Source organism: Passer domesticus, unplaced genomic scaffold, assembly GCF_036417665.1.
Source record: "Passer domesticus isolate bPasDom1 unplaced genomic scaffold, bPasDom1.hap1 HAP1_SCAFFOLD_170, whole genome shotgun sequence".
NCBI lineage: Eukaryota > Metazoa > Chordata > Aves > Passeriformes > Passeridae > Passer > Passer domesticus.
The window spans coordinates 19658-45916 of record NW_026989953.1 but is presented as its reverse complement, the minus strand read 5'-3'; the positions used below and the strand labels follow the sequence as shown (position 1 = coordinate 45916).

The following is a 26259-nucleotide window of genomic DNA, read 5'->3' as shown; positions in this document are numbered from 1 at the left end:
CCCCTAATTTTTTCTCCATTTTTCCCCACTATTTTCCCCTTTTTTCCCCTATTTTTTATCTTTTTTTCCACATTTTCCCCTTTCTTTCTCCCCATTTTCCCCTTTCTTTTCTCACCATTTTCCCCCTTTTTTCCTCACTTTTTTTACTTTTCTATTCCAATTTTTCTCCTGATTTTTCCCCCTTTTTTCCAATTTCTTCTCCTTTTTCCCCTTTTACCCCCCATTTTTTTCTCTTATTTTCCTCATTTTTCCTCTATTTTCCCTTCCCCCCCATATTTTCCCCTTTTTTAATCTTTTTTTTCCACCATTTTTCCCTTTTTCCCCCTTTTTCCCCCACTTTCCCCCTTTTTTCCTCCAATTTTCCCCTTTTTTTCTCATTTTTTCCCTTTTTTGCCATTTTTTCCACACTTTCCCCTTTTATCTCCCTATTTTTCCTCATTTTTAAACTTTTTTTTCTCCAATTTTTCCCCACTATTTTCCCCTTTTTCCCCTATTTTTTATCTTTTTTCCACATTTTCCCCTTTCTTTCTCCCCATTTTCCCCTTTCTTTTCTCACCATTTTCCCCCTTTTTTTCTCACTTTTTTACTTTTCTATTCCAATTTTTCTCCTGATTTTTCCCCCTTTTTCCAATTTTTCCTCCTTTTCCCCTTTTACCCCCATTTTTTTCTCTTATTTTCCTCATTTTTCCTCTATTTTCCCTTCCCCCCATATTTTCCCCTTTTTTAATCTTTTTTTTCCACCATTTTTCCCTTTTTCCCCCTTTTTTCCCCCACTTTCCCCCTTTTTCCTCCAATTTTCCCCTTTTTTTCTCATTTTTCCCCTTTTTTCCCCATTTTTTCCACATTTTCCCCTTTTTTCTCCCTATTTTTCCTCATTTTTAAACTTTTTTTCTCCAATTTTTCCCCTAATTTTTTCTCCATTTTTCCCCACTATTTTCCCCTTTTTTCCCCTATTTTTTATCTTTTTTCCACATTTTCCCCTTTCTTTCTCCCCATTTTTCCCTTTCTTTTCTCACCATTTTCCCCCTTTTTTCCTCACTTTTTTTACTTTTCTATTCCAATTTTTCTCCTGATTTTTCCCCCTTTTTTCCAATTTTTTCTCCTTTTTCCCCTTTTACCCCCATTTTTTTCTCTTATTTTCCTCATTTTTCCTCTTTCTCCCTTCTCCCCCATATTTTCCCCTTTTTTAATCTTTTTTTTCCACCATTCTTCCCTTTTCCCCCCTTTTTTCCCCCACTTTCCCCCTTTTTTCCTCCAATTTTCCCCTTTTTTTCTCATTTTTTCCCTTTTTTGCCATTTTTTCCACACTTTCCCCTTTTATCTCCCTATTTTTCCTCATTTTTAAACTTTTTTTTCCTCCAATTTTTCCCCACTATTTTCCCCTTTTTCCCCCTATTTTTTATCTTTTTTTCCGCATTTTCCCCTTTCTTTTCTCACCATTTTCCCCCTTTTTTTCTCACTTTTTTTACTTTTCTATTCCAATTTTTCTCCTGATTTTTCCCCCTTTTTCCAATTTTTTCTCCTTTTCCCCTTTTACTCCCATTTTTCTCTTATTTTCCTCATTTTTCCTCTATTTTCCCTTCCCCCCCATATTTTCCCCTTTTTTAATCTTTTTTTCCACCATTTTTCCCTTTTTCCCCCTTTTTCCCCCACTTTCCCCCTTTTTTCCTCCAATTTCCCCCTTTTTTCTCATTTTTCCCCTTTTTTCCCCATTTTCCACATTTTCTCCTTATTTCTCCCTATTTTTCCTCATTTTTAAACTTTTTTTTCCTCCAATTTTTCCCCTAATTTTTTCTCCATTTTTCCCCACTATTTTCCCCTTTTTCCCCTATTTTTTATCTTTTTTTCCACATTTTCCCCTTTCTTTCTCCCCATTTTCCCCTTTCTTTTCTCACCATTTTCCCCCTTTTTTCCTCACTTTTTTTACTTTTCTATTCCAATTTTTCTCCTGATTTTTCCCCCTTTTTTCTAATTTTTCCTCCTTTTCCCCTTTTACCCCCATTTTTTTCTCTTATTTTCCTCATTTTTCCTCTTTCTCCCTTCTCCCCCATATTTTCCCCTTTTTTTCTTTTTTCCACCATTCTTCCCTTTTCCCCCCTTTTTTCCCCCACTTTCCCCCTTTTTTCCTCCAATTTTCCCCCTTTTTTCCTCATTTTTTCCCTTTTTCGCCATTTTTTCCACACTTTCCCCTTTTATCTCCCCATTTTTCCTCATTTTTAAACTTATTTTTTCTCCAATTTTCCCCTAATTTTTTCTCCAATTTTTCCCCTAATTTTTTCTCCAATCTTTTCCCACTATTTTTCCCTTTTCCCCCAGTTTTTTCTCATTTTTTCCGCATTTTCCCCTTTCTTTCTCCCCATTTTCCCCTTTCTTTTCTCACCATTTTCCCCCTTTTTTCCTCACTTTTTTCACTTTTCTATTCCAATTTTTCTCCTGATTTTTCCCCCTTTTTTCCAATTTTTTCTCCTTTTTCCCCTTTTACCCCCATTTTTTTCTCTTATTTTCCTCATTTTTCCTCTTTCTCCCTTCTCCCCCATATTTTCCCCTTTTTTAATCTTTTTTTCCACCATTTTTCCCTTTTCCCCCCTTTTTTCCCCCACTTTCCCCCTTTTTTCATCCAATTTTCCCCTTTTTTCCTCATTTTTTCCCTTTTTCACCATTTTTCCACACTTTCCCCTTTTATCTCCCCATTTTTCCTCATTTTTAAACTTATTTTTTCTCCAATTTTCCCCTAATTTTTTCTCCAATTTTTCCCCTAATTTTTTCTCCATTTTTCCCCACTATTTTCCCCTTTTTTCCCCTGTTTTTTCTCATTTTTTCCGCATTTTCCCCTTTCTTTCTCCCCATTTTCCCCTTTTTTTTCTCACCATTTTCCCCTTTTTTCCTCACTTTTTTCACTTTTCTATTCCACTTTTCTCCTGATTTTTGCCCCTTTTTTCTAATTTTTTCTCCTTTTCCCCTTTTACCCCCATTTTTCTCTTTATTTTCCCTCCCCCCCCCCATATTTTCCCCTTTTTTTCCACCATTTTTCCCTTTTTTCCCACTTTTTTCTTTTTTCCCCCACTTCCCCCTTTTTTTCTCCAATTTTCTCCTTTTTTTCTCATATTTTCCCTTTTCCCCACTTTTCCCACATTGTCTCCTTTTTTCTCCGCATTTTTCCTCATTTTTAAACTTTCTTCTCCAATTTTTCCCCTAATTTTTTCTCTTTTTTTCCCCCACTATTTTTCCCTTTTTCCCCCACTATTTTTTCCTCATTTTTTCCACATTTTCCCCTTTTCTCCCCATTTCCCCCTCATTTTTTTTACTTTTTTCCCCCAATTTTTCCCCTTTTTTCCCCATTCCCCCCCTTTTTTCCCCTTTTGTTCCTAATTTTTTCCCCTTTTTTTCCAAATTTCCCCCCTTCTTTCCCATCTCACCCCCATTTTTTACTCTTTTTTCTCATTTTTTCCTAATTTCCCCCTTTTTTTCATTTCCCCCCTATTTCCCCCCCTTTTTTCTCTTTTCTCCCCATTTTATTCCCTTTTTTCCCACCATTTTTCCCTTTTTTTTCCGCTGCCACCCCTGGAACGTTCCAGAATATCAGAATTCAACAGCAGGAATTCTCCCAATTTTTCTCCTCCTTTTTTCCTTTTTCCCCCCAATTTTTTCCCCCATTTTTCCCCTTTTCTCCCCTTTTTCCCCACTTTGTTTCCCATTTTTCCGCCCATTTCCTTCCCCCCTTCTTCCCTGCATTTTTTCTGATTTTTTTCCTCCAATTTTTCCCCCATTTTATCCAATTTTTTCCACTTTTTTCCCTTTGTTTCCAATTTTCCTCACCTTTTACCCATTATTTCCCCATTTTTCCATTTTTCCCATCTTTTCCCCAATTTTTCCTCAATTTCTACCCATTTTTTTTTCAAATTTTTTCTCCACTTCCCCCTTTTTTTTCCACATTTTTCCCTTTTTTTTTTACATTTTTGTCCCCTTTTTTCCCAACGTTTTCTCCCAAATTTTTCCTCTTTTTTCACATTTTGCCCCCATTTTTCCCATTTTCTCCCTACCCTTTTTTCCATTTTTTTCCATTTTTTCAATTTTTTTCCATTTTTCCCTATTTCCCCCTTTTCCCACTTCCCCCTTTTTTCCTTTTCCCAACCTTTTTTCTCCAACTTTTCACCCTTTTCCCCCAAGGCTTTTTCCATTTTTTCCCCCATTTTTCCCTTCCCCCCTTTTTTTCCCATTTCCCATTTTCCCCCCCATTTTTTCCCCAATTTTCCCATGGGAAAGCCAGGCTGGAATTTAGGGAATTCCCAATCCTGTGGGAAAACCCAGCTGGAAATTTGGGAAAACAGCCTGGAATTCCCAATTTTTATAGGAAAACTCAGCTGGAAATCTGGGAATTCCCAATCCTGTAGGAAAACCAGACTGGAAATGTGGGAATTCCCAATCCATGGTGCAAAACTGGGCTGGAAATTTGGGAAAACCAGGATGGAACTGCGAATCCTGTGGGAAAACCGGGCTGGAAATTTGGGAATTCCCAATCCCTGCTGGAAACCAGGGCTGGAAATTTGGGAAAACCAGCTGGAATTCCCAATTTTCCTGGGAAACCGGGGTGGAAAGTTGGGAATTCCCAATCCCTGCTGGAATACCAGCCCGGAACTGTGGGAATTCCCAGTTTTCCTGCTGGAACACCGGACCAGAACTGTGGGAATTCCCAGTTTTCCTGTGGGAATACCGGGCCAGAACTGTGGAATTCCCAGTTTTCCTGCTGAAATTCCCAGTTTTCCTGCGGGAATACCAGACTGGAACTGTGGAAATTCCCAGTTTTCCTGCTGGAATTCCCAGTTTTCCTGCGGGAATTCTGGACTGGAACTGTGGGAATTCCCGGTTTTCCTGCTGGAATACCAGACCGGAACTGTGGGAATTCCCAGTTTTCCTGTTGGAATTCCCAATCCCTCTTGGAATTCCAGACCGGAACTGTGGAAATTCCCAGTTTTCCTGCTGGAATTCCCAGTTTTCCTGCGGGAATACCAGGCCAGAACTGTGGGAATTCCCAGTTTTCCTGCTGGAATACCAGACCGGAACTGTGGAATTCCCAGTTTTCCTGTGGGAATTCCCAGTTTTCCTGCGGGAATTCCCAGTTTTCCTGCTGGAATTCCCAGTTTTCCTGCTGGAATTCCCAGTTTTCCTGCGGGAATTCCCAGTTTTCCCAGCAGCGGGGCTGTAACCCGGGAATGGCGGGGGGCACTCACGGCGCAGGCGGCTCTCCATCATGGCGCGCGAGCGCAGCGAGCCCGGGCACGGCCCCGGGAGCCCCCGCGGGACCCCCGGGCACGGAGCCGCCCCGGAGAGCGCCACGGGCACGGACACCGGGAACGCTCGGAGCCACGGGAGAGATTCCGGACACCGGGAACGATTCCGGACACTGGGAATGCTCAGAGCCACGGGCACGGAGACCGGGAACGCTCAGAGCCACGGGAACGATTCCGGAGACCGGGAACGCTCGGAGCCACGGGAACGACTCCGGACACCGGGAATGCTCAGAGCCACGGGAACGATTCCGGACACTGGGAACGCTCGGAGCCACGGGCACGACTCCGGACACCGGGAACGCTCGGAGCCACGGGAACGATTCCGGACACTGGGAACGCTCGGAGCCACGGGCACGACTCCGGACACCGGGAACGCTCGGAGCCACGGGAACGGAGACCGGGAGAGACCCCGGACGCTGGGAACAGAGATCAGGAATGCTCGGAGCCACAGGAACGATTCTGGAGACCGGGAACGCTCGGAGCCACGGGAATGGAGACCGGGAACGCTCGGAGCCACGGGAACGATTCCGGACACCGGGAACGGAGTGGGAACGATCCCAGGCAGGAATTCACAGGAGTTCGGTGGTTCCAGGTGGGAATTCTCTGGTTCCCAGTTGGAATTCTCTGATCCCAGAGGGAATTCTGTGATCCAGGTGGGAATTCGGTGGGAATTCTCTGGGTCCAGGTGAATTTAACAGGAATTCTCTGATCCAGGTGGGAATTAACAGGAATTCTCTGGTTCCAGGTGGGAATTCAGTAGGAATTCTCTGGTTGCAGGTGGGAAATCTCTGATCCCAGTGGGAATTCTCTGATCCAGGTGGGAATTTGGTGGTTCCAGGCAGAAATGAATGGGAGTTCTCTTATCCTGGTGGGAATTCTGTGGGAATTCTCTGATCCAGGTGGAAATTCAGCAGGAATTCTCTGGTTCCAGATGGGAATTTGGTGGGAATTCTCTGATTCGAGGCAGGAATTGTCTGGTTCCAGGTGGGAATTTTGAGATCCAGGCGGGAATTCTCTGGCCACAGTGGGAATTCGGTGGGAATTCTCTGGTTCCAGGAGGATTTAACAGGAATTTGGTGGTTCCAGGCCAAAATTCTCCGATTCCGGGTGGGAATTCTCTAATCCAGGTGAGAATGCTCTGATGTCGACAGGAATTCTCCGGGAATTCTCTGATCCAGGTGGGAATTCAGTGGGAATTCTCTTATCCAGGCAGGAATTCTCTGATCCAGGTAGGAATTAATGGGAATTAATGGGAATTCTCTGGTTCCAGGTGGGAATTAACAGGAGTTCTCTGATCCAAGTGGGAATGGAAAGGGAATTCTCTGATCCCACTGGGAATTTGGTGGGAATTCTCTGACCCCACTGGGAATTCAGTCCGAATTTTCTGATTCCAGGTGGGAATTGAATGGGAATTCTCTGATCCCAGCAGGAATTCCTTGGGAATTCTCTCAGCTCCAGGTGAGATTCAGGCCAGAGCTCCCGATCCCGCCGGGAATTCCGGGCACAGCCAGTCCAGGAAAATCCCCGGAATTCCGGAAGCTTCCATGGGATCCGGCCTCATCCCGGGATTCCTCCTCCTCCTCCTCCTTTTCTTCCTCTTCCCAAGGCTCCTGAAAGGGGGAAAAACGCTGAAATCCCCCCCAAAAAATTCCCAGAAATCCCAATCCCAGATTTTTCTGCAATTCCAATCCCAAATTTCCCCCCTCCTCTGGAATTCCGAGCCCAAATGTTTCCTCCCTCTGGAATTCCAATTTGTTTGGAATTGGTTTTGGTTGTTTCCCACCCCTGCTCTGGAATTCCAATCCCAGATTTTTTTTTTTCCCCTCTGGAATCCCAATCCCAGATTTTTCTGGAATCCCAATCCCAATATTTTTCCTCCCTCAGGAATTCTGATCCCAGATATTTCTGGGATCCCAAGCACAAATTCCCTCCCATCTCTGAAATCCCAATCCCAAATTTTTCCTCCCCTACGGAATCCCAATTACATTTTTTTCCCTGGAATTACAATCCCAGGGGTTGTCCCCCCACTCTGGAATCCCAATCCCAGATTTTTCTGGAATCCCAATCCCAATGTTTTTTTCCCCCCCTCTGGAATTCCAACCCCAGAATTTTTTCCCCACCTCTGGAATTACAATTTATTTGGAATTGATTTCTTTTAATTGGTTTTTTTCCCATCCTCTCTGGAATTCCAATCCCAGTTTTTCCTGGAATTTTTTTTCCTGGAAAAAAAAACCAATCCCAGGTTTTTTTTTCCTCCCCTCTGGAATCCCAATCCTGGGGTTTTTTCCCTCTCTGGAATTCCAGATCTTTTCCCCCCGTCTGGAATCCCAATCCCAGATTTTTCTGGACTCCCAATCCCAATTTTTTTGCCCCCTCTGGAATTCCAATCCCAAATTTTTCTCTCCCCTCTGCAATCCCAATCCTGGTTTTTTTTCCTCTCTTGAATTCCAGATTTTTCCCCTGTCTGGAATCCCAATCCCAGAATTATTTCCTCTCTGGAATTCCAGGTTTTTTTCCCCTCTCTGGAATCCCAATCCCAGATTTTTCTGCAATTCCAATCCTCAATTTTTTTCCCCCTCTGGAATATCCAGGTTTTTCCCCCCCTCTGGAATTCCAATTTCTTTGGAATTGGGGTTTTTTATTGGTTTTTTTCCCCCCCTCTGGAATCCCAATCCCAAATTTTCCCCCTACTCTGGAATCCCAATCCCATTTTTTCCTGGACTCCCAATCCCAGATTTTCCTCCCTCTGCAATTCAAATCCCAAATTTCTTTTTCCCCTCCAGAATCCCAATCCCATTTTTTCCTGGAATTCCAATCCCAATTTTTCCCCCCCTCTGGAATTCTGGTGTCCCACTAATCCCCAGCCCCACTCCAGGGCCTCGTCCCAAATATTTGGCCCTAAAATCCGGGATTGGAGGGCAGGAATTTTTTCCAGGTCAAGGAAAAACCGGGAAGGAAAATCTGGGATTTGGGGGAAAAATAGGGAAAAAAAAAATTTTTAAAAAGGGAATTTTCAGGGAAAAAAAATTCCCATCCCGGGGCTGACATTCCAGACTTTTCCAGGAGCAGTCCCTGCCCTTGTCCGAGGACATTCCCGGCCTTTCCCGGGGAATTTTTGGGATGAGATTCCCGCGGGAATTTTTTTGGGAAAAGATTCCCGAGGAATTTGGGGCGCGATCCCCACCCGGGGGTCCCGAGCCTGGAGATTCCCATCTGGGGGTCCCGAGCCTAAAAAATCCCCCTTCCCAGGGGGTCCCCGATCCCAAAAATCCCCGTCCTGGGGGGGTCTCCATCCTAAAATTCCTCCCCGTCCCAAATTTTGGGATTTTCCCTCCGGGAATGGGAAAAGGAGGCGCAGGGAGGTCCCTGGAGGGGGGGGAGGTCCCGCCCAGGCCGCGGAGTTTCCCGGGAATTCCCCCCTCCTCCACCCCCGTCCTGCATCCCAACTACTCCCGGGCATCCCCTGAATTTTAAGGAATTTTCCCGAATTTCCCCAAATTCCGCCGCCCCCCCCCGGCCCCGCGCTCACCGCGACGCGCCCGGCGCCGCTTCCGGGTGCGGCGGCCACGCCCCCTCAGGCCACGCCCCCTCCGAGGCACGCCAATGAAACTACGAGGCCACGCCCCTGAGCTCTGATTGGCTGCGCGCGGAGGGGGCGGGGCCTGTGGGCACGGCGATGCTGGCGCCCCCTGGCGGGCCGGAAACGCCCCAAATGTCCCCAAATTTGGTTCCCGTGTCCCCAAATGTCCCCAAATGTCCCCAAATTTGGTTCCCGTGTCCCCAAATCCCCCAAATGTCCCCAAATTTGGGTCCAGTGTCCCCAAATCCCCCAAATGTCCCCAAATTTGGTTCCCGTGTCCCCAAATGTCCCCAAATGTCCCCAAATTTGGTTCCAGTGTCCCCAAATCCCCCAAATGTCCCCAAATTTGGTTCCCGTGTCCCCAAATCCCCCAAATGTCCCCAAATTTGGGTCCAGTGTCCCCAAATCCCCCAAATGTCCCCAAATTTGGGTCCAGTGTCTCCAAATGTCCCCAAATGTCCCCAAATCCGTTCCCAGTGTCCCCAAATCCGCTCCAAATGTCCCCAAATCCCCCCCGGGGTCCCCAAATCCCCTCAAATGTCCTCACATCCACCCTGAGGTCCCCAAATCTCGCCAGGGTCCCCAGTTTCAGCCCCACTGTCCCCACATCCCCCCCCCCGTGTCCCCAAACCCAGCCCCAGGGTCCCCAAATCCCCCCCCCGGGGTCCCCAAATCCCCCCGGGGTCCTCGGATCCCCCAGGGTCCCCAAATCGGTTCTGGTGTCCCCAAATCCCCCCAGTGTCCCCAGACTGGGTTCTGGTGTCCCCACTGTCATGACATTCCTTCAATGTCCCCAAGTCCAGCCCCAGTGTCCCCAAATCCTCCCCGATGTCCCCAAATGTCCCCACACCAGATTTGGGGTCAAATTTAACCCTTTATTTGCTGCAGGAGGAGGGGACTGTCACCATGGTGACCCCTGGGGACACCCACGGCACTGTCACCGTGACCCTGGGGACACTTCACTGTCACCATGGTGACCCTGGGGACACCCACGGCACTGTCACCGTGACCCTGGGGACACATTGTCCTTTAATGGCTCCTTGGCATCACGTCACCGTCACTGCGGTGACCCTTGGGGACATTTCGTTGTCACCGTGGTGACCCCTGGGGACACGCTGCCATCACCAGGGCTCCTTGGGGACACATCATTGTCACTGTGGTGACCCTTGGGGACACCATACCACGTTGATGGCCCCTTGGGGACATCTCTCTGTCACCATGGTGACCCTTGGGGACACCACATTGTCACCACGGTGACCCTTGGGGACACGTTGTCCTTAAATGGCCCCTTGGGGACATCACTGTCACCGTGGTGACCCTTGGGGACACACTGCCACCACAGTGACCCTTGGGGACATTTCATTGTCACCGTGGTGATCTCTGGGGACACAACGTTGTCCTGTGGTGGCTCCTTGGGGACATTGCACTGTCACCACAGTGACCTTTGGGGTCCTTTAATGGCCCCTTGGGGACATCTCACTGTCACCGTGGTGACCCTTGGGGACACAGTGTCCTGTGATAGTTCCTTGGGGACACCACAGTGTCACTGCGGTGACCTTTGGGGACACATCATTGTCCTCGTGGTGGCTCCTTGGGGACATCTCTCTGTCACCGTGGTGACCCTTGGGGACACACTGTCCTGTGATAGTTCCTTGGGGACACCTCACTGTCACCGTGGTGACCCTTGGGGACACATCATTGTCCTCGTGGTGGCTCCTTGGGGACATCTCTCTGTCACCGTGGTGACCCTTGGGGACACAGTGTCCTGTGATAGTTCCTTGGGGACACCTCACTGTCACCGTGGTGACCCTTGGGGACACATCATTGTCCTCGTGGTGGCTCCTTGGGGACATCTCACTGTCACCACGGTGACCCTTGGGGACACATCATTGTCCTCGTGGTGGCTCCTTGGGGACATCTCACTGTCACCACGGTGACCCTTGGGGACACAGTGTCCTGTGATGGTTCCTTGGGGACACCACACTGTCACCGTGGTGACCCTTGGGGACACATCATTGTCCTCGTGGTGGCTCTTTGGGGACATCTCGCTGTCACCGTGGTGACCCTTGGGGACACATCATTGTCCTGTGGTGGTTCCTTGGGGACATTTCATAGTCCTCGTGGTGGCTCCTTGGGGACATTTCATTGTCACCGTGGTGACCCTTGGGGACACGACGTTGTCCTGTGGTGGCTCCTTGGTGGCTGTCCCCGCGCTGTCCCCTTGGTGCCGTTCTGGTGTCACGTGTCCCCTGTCCCTGTCACTGTCCCTGTCCCTGTCCCCTGTCCCCATTCCAGTGTCACGTGTCCCCTGTCCCTGTCCCTGTCCTTGTCCCTGTCCCCATTCCAGTGTCACGTGTCCCCTGTCCCTGTCCCTGTCCTTGTCCCTGTCCCCATTCCGGTGTCACGTGTCCCCTGTCCCCGTCGCTGTCCCCTCGTCCCTGTCCATGTCCCCATTCCAGTGTCCCCTGTCCCTGTCCCTGTCCGTGTCCCCGTTCCGGTGTCACGTGTCCCCTGTCCGTGTCTCTGTCCCCTGTCCCCTGTCCGTGTCCCTGTCCCCATTCCAGTGTCACGTGTCCCCTGTCCGTGTCTCTGTCCCCATTCCGGGGTCACGTGTCCCTGTCCCTGTCCCTGTCCCTGTCCCTGTCCGTGTCCCCGTTCCGGTGTCACGTGTCCCCTGTCCCCGTCCCCTCGTCCTCGTCCCTGTCCCTGTCCGTGTCCCCATTCTGGTGTCACGTGTCCCCTGTCCGTGTCTCTGTCCCTGTCCGTGTCTCTGTCTCTGTCCCCTCGTCCCTGTCCATGTCCCCGAGGCGCCGCTCCAGCTCGGGGGGAATTGTCACCCTCCAGCAGGTTCTCCATGCCCGCCTCGGGCTCGTCCCCAATCAGCACCTGGGGACACCCCCAAACAAAAAATGCACCCAAAAAAAACCCCAAAATCTGACAAAATCCACCAAAAACTGCCAAAATTCCACTCCCAAAGTCCAAACCCCCCAAAATCCCACCCAAAATCTCCCCAAATCCCACCCAAAAACAACCCCAAAACTCACAAAATCCCACACCAAGCCACAAAAACTCCCCAAATCCCACCCAAACCCCCCAAAACCTCCCCAAATCTCACCCAAAACCTCCCATTATCCTCCCAAACCTGCCAAATCCCATCCAAAACCTCCCCAAATCCCACCCAAACCTCCCCAAATCCACTCCAAACTCCCCAAAACCTCCCCAAATCCCCACCCAAACCTCCCCAACTCCCACCCAAAACCCACAAAATCCCACCCAAAATGTCCCCAAAACCCACCCAAACGTCCCCAAATCCTCCCCAAATCCACTCCAAACTCCCCAAAACCTCCCCAAATCCACCCAAAACTCCTCAAAATTTCCCCAAATCCCACTCAAACCTCCCCAAATCCCCACCCAAACCTCCCATTATCCCACCCAAACCTCCCCAAATCCCACCCAAAACCTCCCCAAATCCTCCCAAACCCCCCAAAACCTCCCAAAATCCCACCCCAAACCTCCCCAAATCCCACCCCAAACTCCCCAAAACCCCCAGAAACTCAAAAAATCCCACCCAAACCTCCCCACATTCCACCCCAAATCCCACCCCAAACCCCCCAAATCCCACCCAAAGCCTCCCCAAAACTTCCCCAAAACCTCCCCAAATCCACCCAAAACTCCCCAAATCCACCGAAAACCTCCCATAATCCCTTCCAAAACTGCCAAATCCTATCCAAACCCCCCCCAAACCTCCCCAAATCCCACCCCAAAATCCCCAAATCCCACCCAAACCTCCCCAAAACCTCACCAAACCCCACCCAAAGCTACCCAAACCCCAAAACCTCCCCAAAACCTCCCCAAATCCCACCCTAAACCCCAAAACCTCCCCAAATCCGACCCAAACCTCCCCAAAACCTCACCAAACCCCACCCAAACCTCCCCAAATCCCAAAACCCCAAAACCTCCCCAAATCCCACCCAAACCTAAAAACCTCCCCACATTCCACCAAAAATCCCACCCAAACCTCCTCAAATCCACCCAAAACTGCCAAATCCCACCCAAATCCACCCAAACCTCCCCAAATCCCACCCAAACCTCCCCAAATCCACTCCAAACTCCCCAAAACCTCCCCAAATCCACCCAAAACTCCCCAAAACCTCCCCAAATCCCATCCAAACCTCCCCAAATCCCCACCCAAACCTCCCATTATCCCACCCAAACCTCCCATAATCCCACCCAAACCTCCCCAAATCCCACCCAAAACCTCCCCAAACCTCCCCAAATCCCACCCAAAAGCCCCAGAAACTCCCCAAATCCCACCTAAACCTCCATAATCCCACCCAAAACTGCCAAATCCCACCCAAAACCTCCCCAAAACCTCCCCAAATCCCACCCTAAACCCCAAAACCTCCCCAAATCCGACCCAAACCTCCCCAAAACCTCACCAAACCCCACCCAAACCTCCCCAAATCCACCCAAACCTCCCCAAATCCCACCCAAACCTCCCCAAATCCACTGCAAACTCCCCAAAACCCCCAGATACTCAAAAAATCCCACCCCAAACCTCCCCACATTCCACCCCAAATCCCACCCCAAACCCCCCAAATCCCACACAAAGCCTCCCCAAAACCTCCCCAAGTCCACCCAAAACTCCCCAAATCCACCCAAAACATCCCATAATCCCTTCCAAAACTGCCAAAACCCATCCAAAACCCCCCAAACCTCCCCAAATCTCGCCCAAAAATCCCCAAATCCCACCCAACCTCCCCAAAACCTCACCAAACCCCACCCAAAGCTACCCAAACCCAAAACCTCCCCAAAACCTCCCCAAATCCCACCCTAAACCCCAAAACCTCCCCAAATCCGACCCAAACCTCCCCAAAACCTCACCAAACCCCACCCAACCTCCCCAAATCCCAAAACCCCAAACCTCCCCAAATCCCACCCAAACCTAAAAACCTCCCACATTCCACCAAAAATCCCACCCAAACCTCCCCAAATCCACCCAAAACTGCCAAATCCCACCCAAATCCACCCAAACCTCCCCAAAACCCACCCAAACCTCCCCAAATCCACCCCAAACCTCCCCAAATCCGACCCAAACCTCCCCAAATCCCACCCAAACCTCCCCAAATCCACTCCAAACTCCCCAAAACCTCCCCAAATCCACCCAAAACTCCTCAAAATTTCCCCAAATCCCACCCAAACCTCCCCAAATCCCCACCCAAACCTCCCATTATCCCACCCAAACCTCCCCAAATCCACCCAAAACCTCCCCAAATCCTCCCAAACCTCCCCAAATCCACCCCAAACTCCCCAAATCCACCCAAACCTCCCCAAATCCCACCCCAAACTCCCCAAAACCCCCAGAAACTCAAAAAATCCCACCCAAACCTCCCCACATTCCACCCCAAATCCCACCCCAAACCCCCCCAAATCCCACACAAAGCCTCCCCAAAACTTCCCCCAAAACCTCCCCAAATCCACCCAAACCTCCCCAAATCCCACCCAAAGCCTCCCCAAACCTCCCCAAAACCTCCCAAAACCTCCCCAAAACCTCCCCAAACCTCCCCAAATCCCACCCAAAACCCCCAGAAACTCCCCAAACCCCACCCAAACCTCCCCAAATCCCAAATCCCACCCAAACCCCCCCAAACCCCCCAAACCCCCCGCCCCACCTGGATGAGGTTGCGGCAGGCGCGCAGCGCTGCGGGGTCGCTCTCCCAGCCGTGCAGCTCCCGCAGCACCAGGTAGCAGCCCTGCGACCGCAGCTGCCGCCGGCCCCGGCGCCGTGGCCGCCAGCTGCGAGGGGACAGCGGGGAGAAAAATTGGGGATTCGGGGATTTCGGGGGCCAAAACTCATCAAAGAACCCTAAAAATCGGTTCTGGGCAGCGGAGTTTGTGGAATCGCAAAGTTCTTGGTGGGACATCGAGAGGAGCGCAGAGAACTCCAGAAAGTCCTCAAGGAAAACCGAAATTGGTCATGGGACAGCAAAAGGCTTTGTGGAAACCCAAAAATTCCTCAAGGAAACCCAGAATTCCTCAAAAGACTTTGTAGAAACCCAAAATTCCTCAAAAAGCTTCATGGAAACCCAAAATTCCTCAAGGAAACCCAAAATTCCTCAAAAGGCTTTGTAGAAACCCAAAATGCCTCAAGGAAACCCAAAATTCCTCAAAAGACTTTGTAGAAACCCAAAATGCCTCAAGGAAACCCAAAATTCCTCAAAAGGCTTCGTGGAAACCCAAAATTCCTCAAGAAAGCCCAGAATTCCTCAAGGAACTCCCAGAATTCCTCAAAAGGCTTCGTGGAAACCCAAAATTCCTCAAGGAACTTCCCAAAATTCCTCAAAGACTTTGTGGAAACCCAAAATTCCTCAAGGAACTCCCAAAATTCCTCAAAAAGCTTCATGGAAACCCAAAATTCCTCAAGGAAACCCAAAATTCCTCAAAAGACTTTGTAGAAACCCAAAATTCCTCAAAAAGCTTCATGGAAACCCAAAATTCCTCAAGGAAACCCAAAATTCCTCAAAAGACTTTGTAGAAACCCAAAATTCCTCAAAAAGCTTCATGGAAACCCAAAATTCCTCAAGGAAACCCAAAATTCCTCAAAAGGCTTTGTAGAAACCCAGAATTCCTCAAGGAACTCCCAGAATTCCTCAAAAGGCTTCGTGGAAACCCAAAATTCCTCAAGAAAGCCCAAAATTCCTCAAGGAAACCCCGAATTCCTCAAAAGACTTCGTGGAAACCCAAATTCCTCAAAGGCTTTGTGGAAACCCAAAATTCCTCAAGCAAACCCAAAATTCCTCAAGGAAACCCAAAATTCCTCAAGGAAACCCAGAATTCCTCAAAAGACTTCGTGGAAACCCAAAATTCCTCAAAGGCTTTGTGGAAACCCAAAATTCCTCAAGCAAACCCAAAATTCCTCAAGGAAACCCAGAATTCCTCAAAAGACTTTGTAGAAACCCAAAATTCCTCAAGGAAACCCAAAATTCCTCAAGGAAACCCAGAATTCCTCAAAAGACTTTGTAGAAACCCAAAATTCCTCAAAAAGCTTCATGGAAACCCCAAAATTCCTCAAGGAAACCCAAAATTCCTCAAAAGACTTTGTAGAAACCCAAAATGCCTCAAGGGAAACCCAAAATTCCTCAAAAGACTTTGTAGAAACCCAAAATGCCTCAAGGAAAACCAAAATTCCTCAAAAGGCTTCGTGGAAACCCAAAATTCCTCAAGAAAGCCCAGAATTCCTCAAGGAACTCCCAGAATTCCTCAAAAGGCTTCGTGGAAACCCAAAATTCCTCAAGGAACTTCCCAAATTCCTCAAAGACTTTGTGGAAACCCAAAATTCCTCAAGGAACTCCCAAAATTCCTCAAAAAGCTTCATGGAAACCCAAAATTCCTCAAGGAAACCCAAAATTCCTCAAAGACTTTGTAGAAACCCAAAATTCCTCAAAAGCTTCATGGAAACCCAAAATTCCTCAAGGAAACCCAAAATTCCTCAAAAGACTTTGTAGAAACCCAAAATTCCTCAATAAAGCTTCATGGAAACCCAAAATTCCTCAAGGAAACCCAAAATTCCTCAAAAGGCTTTGTAGAAACCCAGAATTCCTCAAGGAAACTCCCAGAATTCCTCAAAAGGCTTCGTGGAAACCCAAAATTCCTCAAGAAAGCCCAAAATTCCTCAAGGAAACCCAGAATTCCTCAAAAGACTTCGTGGAAACCCAAAATTCCTCAAAGGCTTTGTGGAAACCCAAAATTCCTCAAGCAAACCCAAAATTCCTCAAGGAAACCCAAAATTCCTCAAGGAAACCCAGAATTCCTCAAAAGACTTCGTGGAAACCCAAAATTCCTCAAAGGCTTTGTGGAAACCCAAAATTCCTCAAGCAAACCAAAATTCCTACAAGGAAACCCAGAATTCCTCAAAAGGACTTTGTAGAAACCCAAATTCCTCAAGGAAACCCAAAATTCCTCAAGGAACCCAGAATTCCTCAAAAGACTTTGTAGAAACCCAAAATTCCTCAAAAAGCTTCATGGAAACCCAAAATTCCTCAAGGAAACCCAAAATTCCTCAAAGACTTTGTAGAAACCCAAAATGCCTCAAGGAAACCCAAAATTCCTCAAAAGACTTTGTAGAAACCCAAAATGCCTCAAGGAAAACCAAATTCCTCAAAAGGCTTCGTGGAAACCCAAAATTCCTCAAGAAAGCCCAGAATTCCTCAAGGAACTCCCAGAATTCCTCAAAAGGGCTTCGTGGAAACCCAAAATTCCTCAAGGAAACCCAAAATTCCTCAAAGACTTTGTGGAAACCCAAAATTCCTCAAGGAACTTCCCAAAATTCCTCAAAAGGCTTCATGGAAACCCAAAATTCCTCAAGGAACTCCCAAAATTCCTCAAAAAGCTTCATGGAAAACCTAAAATTCCTCAAGGAAACCCAAAATTCCTCAAAAGACTTTGTAGAAACCCAAAATTCCTCAAAAAGCTTCATGGAAACCCAAAATTCCTCAAGGAAACCCCAAAATTCCTCAAAGGCTTTGTAGAAAACCCAGAATTCCTCAAGGAACTCCCAGAATTCCCTCAAAAAGCTTCATGGAAACCCAAAATTCCTCAAGGAAACCCAAAATTCCTCAAAAGGCTTTGTAGAAACCCAGAATTCCTCAAGGAACTCCCAGAATTCCTCAAAAGGCTTCGTGGAAACCCAAAATTCCTCAAGAAAGCCCAAAATTCCTCAAGGAACTCCCAGAATTCCTCAAAAGACTTCGTGGAAACCCAAAATTCCTCAAAGGCTTTGTGGAAACCCAAAATTCCTCAAGCAAACCCAAAATTCCTCAAGGAAACCCAGAATTCCTCAAAAGACTTTGTAGAAACCCAAAATTCCTCAAGCAAACCCAAAATTCCTCAAGGAAACCCAGAATTCCTCAAACCTCAAAAGACTTTGTAGAAACCCAAAATTCCTCAAGGAAACCCAAAATTCCTCAAGGAAACCCAGAATTCCTCAAAAGACTTTGTAGAAACCCAAAATTCCTCAAAAAGCTTCATGGAAACCCAAAATTCCTCAAGGAAAACCAAAATTCCTCAAAAGGCTTCGTGGAAACCCAAAATTCCTCAAGAAAGCCCAGAATTCCTCAAGGAACTCCCAGAATTCCTCAAAAGGCTTCGTGGAAACCCAAAATTCCTCAAGGAAACCCAAAATTCCTCAAAGACTTTGTGGAAACCCAAAATTCCTCAAGGAACTCCCAAAATTCCTCAAAAGGCTTCATGGAAACCCAAAATTCCTCAAGGAATTTCCCAAAAATCTTGAGGGAACGCCCAGAATCCTCAAGGAATTCCAGAATTTCTCAATGAATGCTAAAATTCCTCATGGAATCCCAAAATTCCTCACAGAACCCCCAAAATTCCTTAACAAATCCTAAAAATTCCTCATGGAACTCGCAAAAATTCTTCACAGAGCCCCAAACTTCTCAAGGAACCCAAAAATTCCTCAAGCAACACCCACAATTCCTCAGGAAACCCCAAAATTCCTCAAAGACCCCCCAAAATTCCTTAAGCAACCCCAAAATTCCTCAAAAAAACCCAAAAATTCCTCATGGAACACCCAAAATCGCTTCAAAAACACCAAAATTTCTCATGGAATCCCAAATTTCTTCATTAAACCCTTTAAAATCTTCAGGAACCCCCAAAAAATCCTTAGGAACCCCCCCAAAATTCCTCAGGAACCCCCCAAAATTTCTCAGAGTGTTCCAAAATTCCTCAAGGAACCCCAAAACTCCTCAAGGAACCTCTGAGTTCCTCAAGGAACTCCAAAAATTCCTCAAAGAACCCCAAAATTTCCTCATGGAACACCCCAAAATTCCTCATGGAACCCCCAAAATTCCTTCAAAAACTTCTAAGTTCCTCATGGAACCCCCAAAACTCCCCAAGGAACCCCAAAACTCCTCATGAAACCCCACAACTCCTCAAGGAACCCCCAAAATTCCTCAAGGAACCCCAAAATTCCTAATGGAACCCTAAAATTTCTCATGGAAGTCCCAAAACTCCTCAAGGAATCCCCAAAACTCCTCAGGGAACCCTCCAAAAATACTCAGGAACCCCAAAAATTCCTCAAGGAACCCCCAAATTCCTCAAGGAACTCCCAAAATTCCTCATGGAACCCTAAAATTTCTCATGGAATCCCCAAAACTCGTCAAGGAACCCCCAAAACTCCTCATCAAACCCCCAAAATTCCTCAGGGAACCCCCAAAAAATACTCAGGACCCCAAAAACTCTTCAAAGAACCCCAAAACTCCTCATCAGACCCCAAAATTCCTCATGGAACCCTAAAATTTCTCAAGGAATCCCCAAAACGCGTCAAGGAAACCCCAAAACTCCTCAAGGAACCCCCCAAAAATACTCAGGAACCCCAAAAACTCTTCAAAGAACCCCAAAATTTCTCAAGGAACCCCAAAATTCCTCAAAGAACCCCAAAATTCCTCAAGGAACCTCAAAACTCCTCAAGAAACCCCAAAAACTCTTCAAAGAACCCCAAAATTCCTCATCACACCCCAAAATTCCTCAAGGAACCCCAAAATTTCTCATGGAATCCCCAAAACTCCTCAAGGAACCCCCAAAACTCCTCATCAAACCCCAAAATTCCTCAAGGAACCCCAAAAAATTCCTCAAGAAAGCCCCAAAATTTCTCATGGAATCCCCAAAACTCCTCAAAGAACCCCCAAAACTCCTCATCAGACCCCAAAATTTTTCAAGGAACCCCAAAAACTCCCCAAAGAACCCCATAACTCCTCAAGGAACCCCCAAAAAATACTCAGGAACTCCAAAAACTCTTCAAAGAACCCCAAAACTCCTCAATGAACCCCAAAACTCCTCAGGGAACCCTCAAAAAATACTCAGGAACCCCCAAAACTCCTCAAGGAACCCCCAAATTCCTCAAGGAACCCCCAAATTCCTCAAGGAACCCCCAAAAGTCCGCATGGAACCCCCCAAAACTCCCGAAGGAACCCCAAAAACTCCCCAAGGAACCCCAAAAACTCTTCAAAGAACCCCCAAAATTCCTCAAGGAACCCCAAAAACTCCCGAAGGAACCCCAAAAACTCCCCAAGGAACCCCAAAAACTCTTCAAAGAACCCCCAAAATTCCTCAGGGAACCCTCCAAAAATACTCAGGAACCCCAAGAACTCTTCAAAGAACCACAAAATTTCTCATCACACCCCCAAAACTCCTCAAGGAACCCCAAAAGTCCCCAAGGACCCCCAAAACTCTTCAAAGAACCCCCAAACTCCTCAAAGAACCCCCAAACTCCCCCAGGAACCCCAAAACTCCCCCAGGAACCCCAAAAACTCCTCATGAAACCCCCAAAACTCCCAAGGAACCCTAAAAACTCCCCAAGGAACCCCAAAAACTCCTCAAAGAACCCCAAAATTCCTCAAGGAACCCCAAAAACTCCCCAAGGAACCCCAAAATTCCTCAAGGAACCCCAAAAACTCCTCAAGGAACCCCAAAAACTCCCCAAGGAACCCCAAAAACTCCCCAAGGAACCCCAAAAACTCCCGAAGGACCCCCAAACTCCGCACCAGCATCAAGGTTTCCAGCAGCATCCTGCGGATCTGGGGCTCCTCCTCCCTGCGGTGCTCGGGGGGCAGGTACTGCAGATCCACGGGGAGCTCTGCAGCGGGAATAAAAACCCCTCGGGAATATCCGGGCCATTCCCAAAAATCCCAAAAATTCCCAAAATCCCACTCACGCTCCATCTGCTCCTCGGGGAGCTCCTCGGGGCCGGCCAGCGGCAGCAGCAGCGGCGGCAGCGCCTCCACGGCGGGGCCCAGCAGCCACTTGTGCTTCTCTGGGAATTCCAGGGGTTGGGAATCTCATCCCGGCGTCCCCCATCCCGGGAAAAATTCCCCCTTGGCTCAACGGGGATTTTTTTCCCGAAATTTGGGGTTTTTTCCTCAGTTTCCCCCAATTTTTGCGGGTTTTTTTTGGCGTTTTGTCCCGGCTGCACGTTGCCGGAATTTTGGGAAGGTTTGGGTTTCTCCGCGCCGCGCCCGGGGGGATGGGAATTCCAGCCGGGAATGGGGATTCCAACCCGGAATTCCATAAATTTCAGGGCAATATTCCCAAAAATCCCAACCCGAGGCCGTTTCCCTCTTTTCCCATTCAAGATCCCACGGAATTCCAGGATTTTAGCTGGGATTTCCATGGAATTCCAGGATTTTTGTTGGGATTTCAATGAAATTCCAGGATTTTAGTTGGGATTCCATGGATTTCCAGGATTTTTGTTGGGATTGCAAAGAAATTCCAGGATTTTCAATGGGATTCCACAAAATTCCACGATTGTTGTTGGCATTTCAATGAAATTCCAGCACTTTCAATACAATTCCATTAAATTCCAGGAGTTTTGTTGGGATTTCAATGAAATTCCAGCATTTTCAGTGAAATTCCAGGAAATTTCCAGGAATTCCACAAAATTCCAGGATTTTTGTTGGGATTTCAATGAAATTCCAAGATTTTAGTTGGGATTCCATGGATTTCCATGATTTTTAGCTGAGATTCCATGGAATTCCAGGATTTTCATCAGGATTCTGTGGAATTCCATGATTTTAGTAAAGATTCCAAGGAATTCCAGCATTTTTAATAGGATTTCCTTGGAATTCCAGGATTTTTAATAGGATTCTGCGGAATTCCAGGATTTCTGTCAGGATTCCACAGAATTCCAGGATTTTAGTCAGAATTCCAGGACTTTAGTCAGAATTCCAAGGAATTCCAAGATTTTAAACAGAATTCCAGGATTTTTAATAGGATTTCCTTGGAATTCCAGGATTTTTAATAGGATTCTGTGAAATTCCAGGAGTTTAGTCAGGATTGAAAGGAATTCCAGGATTTTAGGAAGGATCCACAGTTGGTTTCCCTGGAATTCCAAAAATCTTAGCAGGGATTCCTTGGGATTCCAGGATTTCCGTAGGAATTCCAGATTTGAGGAGGAATTTCACAAAATTCCAGGAATTCAGCAGGAATTCCTTGGAATTTGAGGAGAATTCCCACGGAATTCCAGAATTTGAGGAGGAATTCTTTGGAATTCCAGGATTTCATTCAAGGTTCCCACAAAATTCCAAGATTTTAGTAGGATTGTCTGGAATTCCAGAATTGTAACTGGGATTCCATGGAATTCCATGATTTTAGAAATACCCCAAAACTCCTCACAGAACCCCCGAAATTCCTTAACAAACCCTAAAAATTCCTCATGGAACTCCCAGAAATTCCTCACAGAGCCCCGAAGTTCTCAAGGAACCCAAAAATTCCTCAAGGAATTTCCACAGAATTCCAGAATTTTTAATGGGATTCTCTGGAACTCCAGGATTTTTTGCAGGATTCCATGGAATTCCATTATTTTATCAGGATTCCATGGAAATGTGGAATTTTAGTTGGGATTCCATGGAATTCCAGGGTTTTCCTCAGGATTCCCCAAAATTCCAGGATTTTCCTCGGGATTCGCCATTCCCAGCTGGAACTGGGCCCTTCCAGGAATTCTGGGATGGGCTGGAATTCCAGGATGATCCCGTCCCAAGCATTCCATAGGCAGCGACAATTCCCAAAATCCCGGGAAAGCTCTGAGCTGGGAATTCCAGCGGCCAAAATTCCCTGGGAATTCCATCCTGGAATTGGGAATTCCTTCCCAAAATTCCATGGCATCTTCAGCCCCACCCCCACAGGGATGGGAATTCCAGCTGGGAATTCCGGCCCTTTCCAGGGGAATATTCCTGAAAATCCCAACCCGAGGCCATTCCTGGGGTCCTCTCCCATTCCCTGGATCCCGTGCTGGAAGCAGCACTTCCTCAGAGCTCCATTCCCATTCCCATATATCCCAAATCCCATTTATCCTAAATCCCAAATATCCCAAAATTCCCCAAATTCCCATTTTTTACCGTGCTGGAAGCAGCAGTTCCGCAGCGCTCCAGTCCCATTCCCAATTCACCATTCCCATTCCCATATATCCCATTTATCCCATATCCCCTTGATCCCATATCCCAAAATTCTCCAAATTCCCATTTTTACCATGCTGGAATTCCCAAAATTCCCCAAAATTCCCATTTTTTACCGTGCTGGAAGCAGCACTTCCTCAGCGCTCCATTCCCATTCCCATTCCCATTCCCTCCATATATCCCATTTATCCCATTTATCCCGCATGTCCCAGAATTCCCAAAAATCCCAAAATTCCCCAAATTCCTGGATTTTCACCGTGCTGGAAGCAGCAGTTCCTCAGCGCTCCAGTCCCATTCCCAATCCCTTATATCCCATTTATCCCATTTATCCCGTATATCCCAAATATCCCAGAACTCCCAAATATCCCAGAATTCCCAAATTCCCGGTTTTTACCGTGCTGGAAGCAGCAGTTCCTCAGCGCTCCAGTCCCATTCCCAATCCCTTATATCCCATATCCCATATCCCATTTATCCCGCATGTCCCAGAATTCCCAAAATCCCAAAATTCCCCAAATTCCGGGGTTCTCACCGTGCTGGAAGCAGCAGTTCCTCAGGGCCCCCACCACTCCCCTCCTGAGCTCGGGGTCGGGGCAGCGCAGCAGGGTCAGGAGCCGCCGCAGCACCAGCCTGCAGGAAAACACCCCAAGGTCACAATTCCAGCCTTTTTCCCGAAAATAAAACAATTCCTGAAAGGAATAATAATAAAAATAGCAAAAAAAAAAAAAAAAAAAAAAAAAAAAAAAAAAAAAAAAAAAAACCAACAAAAAATCACTAAAAAATCACCAAAAAATCACCAATAATCACAAGAGAATCACCAAAAAAAAAAAAAAAAAAATCAGCAGAAATCCACCCCAAAATCACAATCCCAGCCTTTGGTCCCAAAAATAAAACAATTCCAAAAATAAATTAGAAAAAAAGAAAACAAACCCAACAAAATTCTCAAAAACCACCAAAAAATCACCAAACAAAATATCACAAAATAGTCTCCAAAGATCAGAAAGCATTCACCAAAAGTCCCAAAAAAATCCAAAAAAATCCCCTCAAAACCCCCAAATCCGCCCGTCCCCCCTTCCGCCCCCGCCGTTCCCGTTTTCCCTCCGGCTTTTCCCTCACCCCGGCGGCTCCAGCAGCGCCCGGCGGAGCCGCTCCGCGCCTGGCTGAGGCTGCAGAGCAGAGCTCCGAGCTCCGCCGGCGGAGCCGCTCCGCGCCTGGCTGAGGCTGCAGAGCAGACCTCCGAGCTCCGCCGGCGGCCGCTCCGCGCCCAGCAACCCCAGCTCCGCCGGCGGCCGCTCCGCGCCCAGCGCCCGCAGCAGCTCCGCGCCCAGCGCCCCCAGCTCCGCGCCCAGCGCCCGCAGCTCCGCCACCCCGTTCCCCCCATTTCCATTTCCCCGCTCACCCCGGCGGCTCCAGCAGCGCCCGGCGGCCGCTCCGCGCCTGGCTGAGGCTGCAGAGCAGAGCTCCGAGCTCCGCCGGCGGAGCCGCTCCGCGCCTGGCTGAGGCTGCAGAGCAGAGCTCCGAGCTCCGCCGGCGGAGCCGCTCCGCGCCTGGCTGAGGCTGCAGAGCAGAGCTCCGAGCTCCGCCGGCGGAGCCGCTCCGCGCCTGGCTGAGGCTGCAGAGCAGACCTCCGAGCTCCGCCGGCGGCCGCTCCGCGCCCAGCAACCCCAGCTCCGCCGGCGGCCGCTCCGCGCCCAGCGCCCGCAGCAGCTCCGCGCCCAGCGCCCCCAGCTCCGCGCCCAGCGCCCGCAGCTCCGCCACCCCGTTCCCCCCATTTCCATTTCCCCGCTCACCCCGGCGGCTCCAGCAGCGCCCGGCGGCCGCTCCGCGCCTGGCTGAGGCTGCAGAGCAGACCTCCGAGCTCCGCCGGCGGCCGCTCCGCGCCCAGCAACCCCAGCTCCGTGCCCAGCGCCCCCAGCTCCGCGCCCAGCGCCCCCAGCTCCGCCGGCTCCGCGCCCAGCGCTCCGAGCTCCGCCGGCGGCCGCTCCGCGCCCAGCAACCCCAGCTCCGTGCCCAGCGCCCCCAGCTCCGCGCCCAGCGCCCCCAGTTCCGCGCCCAGCGCCCCCAGCTCCGCCGGCTCCGCGCCCAGCGCCCCCAGCTCCGCCGGCTCCGCGCCCAGCGCTCCGAGCTCCGCCGGCGGCCGCTCCGCGCCCAGCAACCCCAGCTCCGCGCCCAGCGCCCAGCGCCCGCAGCTCCGCCACCCCGTTCCCCCCATTTCCATTTCCCCGCTCACCCCGGCGGCTCCAGCAGCGCCCGGCGGCCGCTCCGCGCCTGGCTGAGGCTGCAAAGCAGCGCTCCGAGCTCCGCCGGCGGCCGCTCCGCGCTCAGCGCCCCCAGCTCCGCGCCCAGCGCTCAGCGCCCCCAGCTCCGCGCCCAGCGCCCAGCGCCCGCAGCTCCGCCGGCGGCCGCTCCGCGCCCAGCGCCCGCAGCAGCGCCGCCTCCGCGCCCCCAGCTCCGCGCCCAGCGCCCGCAGCTCCGCGCCCAGCGCCCGCAGCTCCGCCACCCCGTTCCCCCATTTCCATTTCCCCGCTCACCCCGGCGGCTCCAGCAGCGCCCGGCGGCCCTCGGGCGCCTGGCTGAGGTTGCAGAGCAGCGCTCCGAGCTCCGCCGGCGGCCGCTCCGCGCCCAGCGCCCGCAGCAGCGCCGGCTCCGCGCCCGCGCCCAGCGCCCGCAGCACCCGCGGCGCCGCCGCCGCCGCGCGGCTCAGGTTGGCCAGCACCCCGCACGCCGCTGCGGAGCTGGGCACGAGCGGCAGGAGCGAAGGCACGGCGGCCAGGAGCGGCTCCAGCGCGGCGGGCTCGGAGGAGGCGTTCACCAGCGCGGACAACGCGGGGCGCGCTCCACGCGAGGCCGAGGCGGCCAAGGCGGACAAGGCCGATAAGGCCGCGGGGTGCGCCGCGAGCAGCGCCCGGCCTGAGGCGCTGCCCGACAGCGCCAGGGCGGCCTCGGCTGCTTCGACAGCGGCGGGGGAGGACGGCGAGAGCAGCGCCGTGAGCTCCGACAGCGCCGCGGCCGCTGAGGGGTCGTTGATGGGCGCCGCCATGGCCGCCTCCATCTTCGTCGTCTTGGGGGTGTTGCGTAGCAACAGGGAGATTGATGGGGGTAACAGCCAATCAGCGCCGCGGAAATAGGGATGGGCGGGGAATAAACCAGTAGGCTGAGGGCGTGATGGCGGAAAGGGAGAAAGGAAGTTGTACGGAAAACGCCGTACGGCTCCAAAGACCGGCCCCAATTGGGGCACGGCTTAATTAAACCGCGAAAAGACAGACGGGGCCTCAGCCACCTCAGTTATGGCCGCTCGCGGAGCCTTGCCCGCCGCCGTGACAGGAGCGCCGTCAGCTCCTACACGGCCGCTGCCAGAGCGGCGTCAACATCGCGGCGTCGCCTGGCAACCGCTGTGATTGACAGTTCCAGGAGCCAGTCAGCAACGAGAAAA

The 26259-nt window shown here is 49.8% G+C and overlaps 2 protein-coding genes across 2 annotated transcripts in view; both read right to left on the bottom strand.

Annotated features, from left to right (window-relative positions):
- Positions 1-8854, bottom strand: part of LOC135291976 (maestro heat-like repeat-containing protein family member 1) — a gene marked incomplete at its 3' end in the record, with an annotated part of 50340 nt that extends 41486 nt beyond the window's left edge. Inside the window, exons 1-3 of the mRNA XM_064406207.1 lie at positions 8818-8854; positions 7409-7507; positions 5229-6898 (exon numbers count right to left, since the gene is read on the bottom strand). Of these exons, the coding sequence (XP_064262277.1) occupies positions 5229-5250 (22 nt within the window). The remainder of the gene's footprint in view (positions 1-5228; positions 6899-7408; positions 7508-8817) is intronic.
- An 868-nt stretch (positions 8855-9722) lies between these two features.
- Positions 9723-26181, bottom strand: HGH1 (HGH1 homolog). Its single transcript, XM_064406204.1, is given in 8 exon segments — positions 9723-11705; positions 11707-11754; positions 14541-14645; positions 14647-14664; positions 20424-20515; positions 20594-20692; positions 23359-23456; positions 25358-26181. Coding segments are annotated over 8 exon segments (1089 nt in total). The 5' UTR covers positions 25879-26181; the 3' UTR covers positions 9723-11597.
- Between the last annotated feature and the right edge of the window lie 78 nt (positions 26182-26259).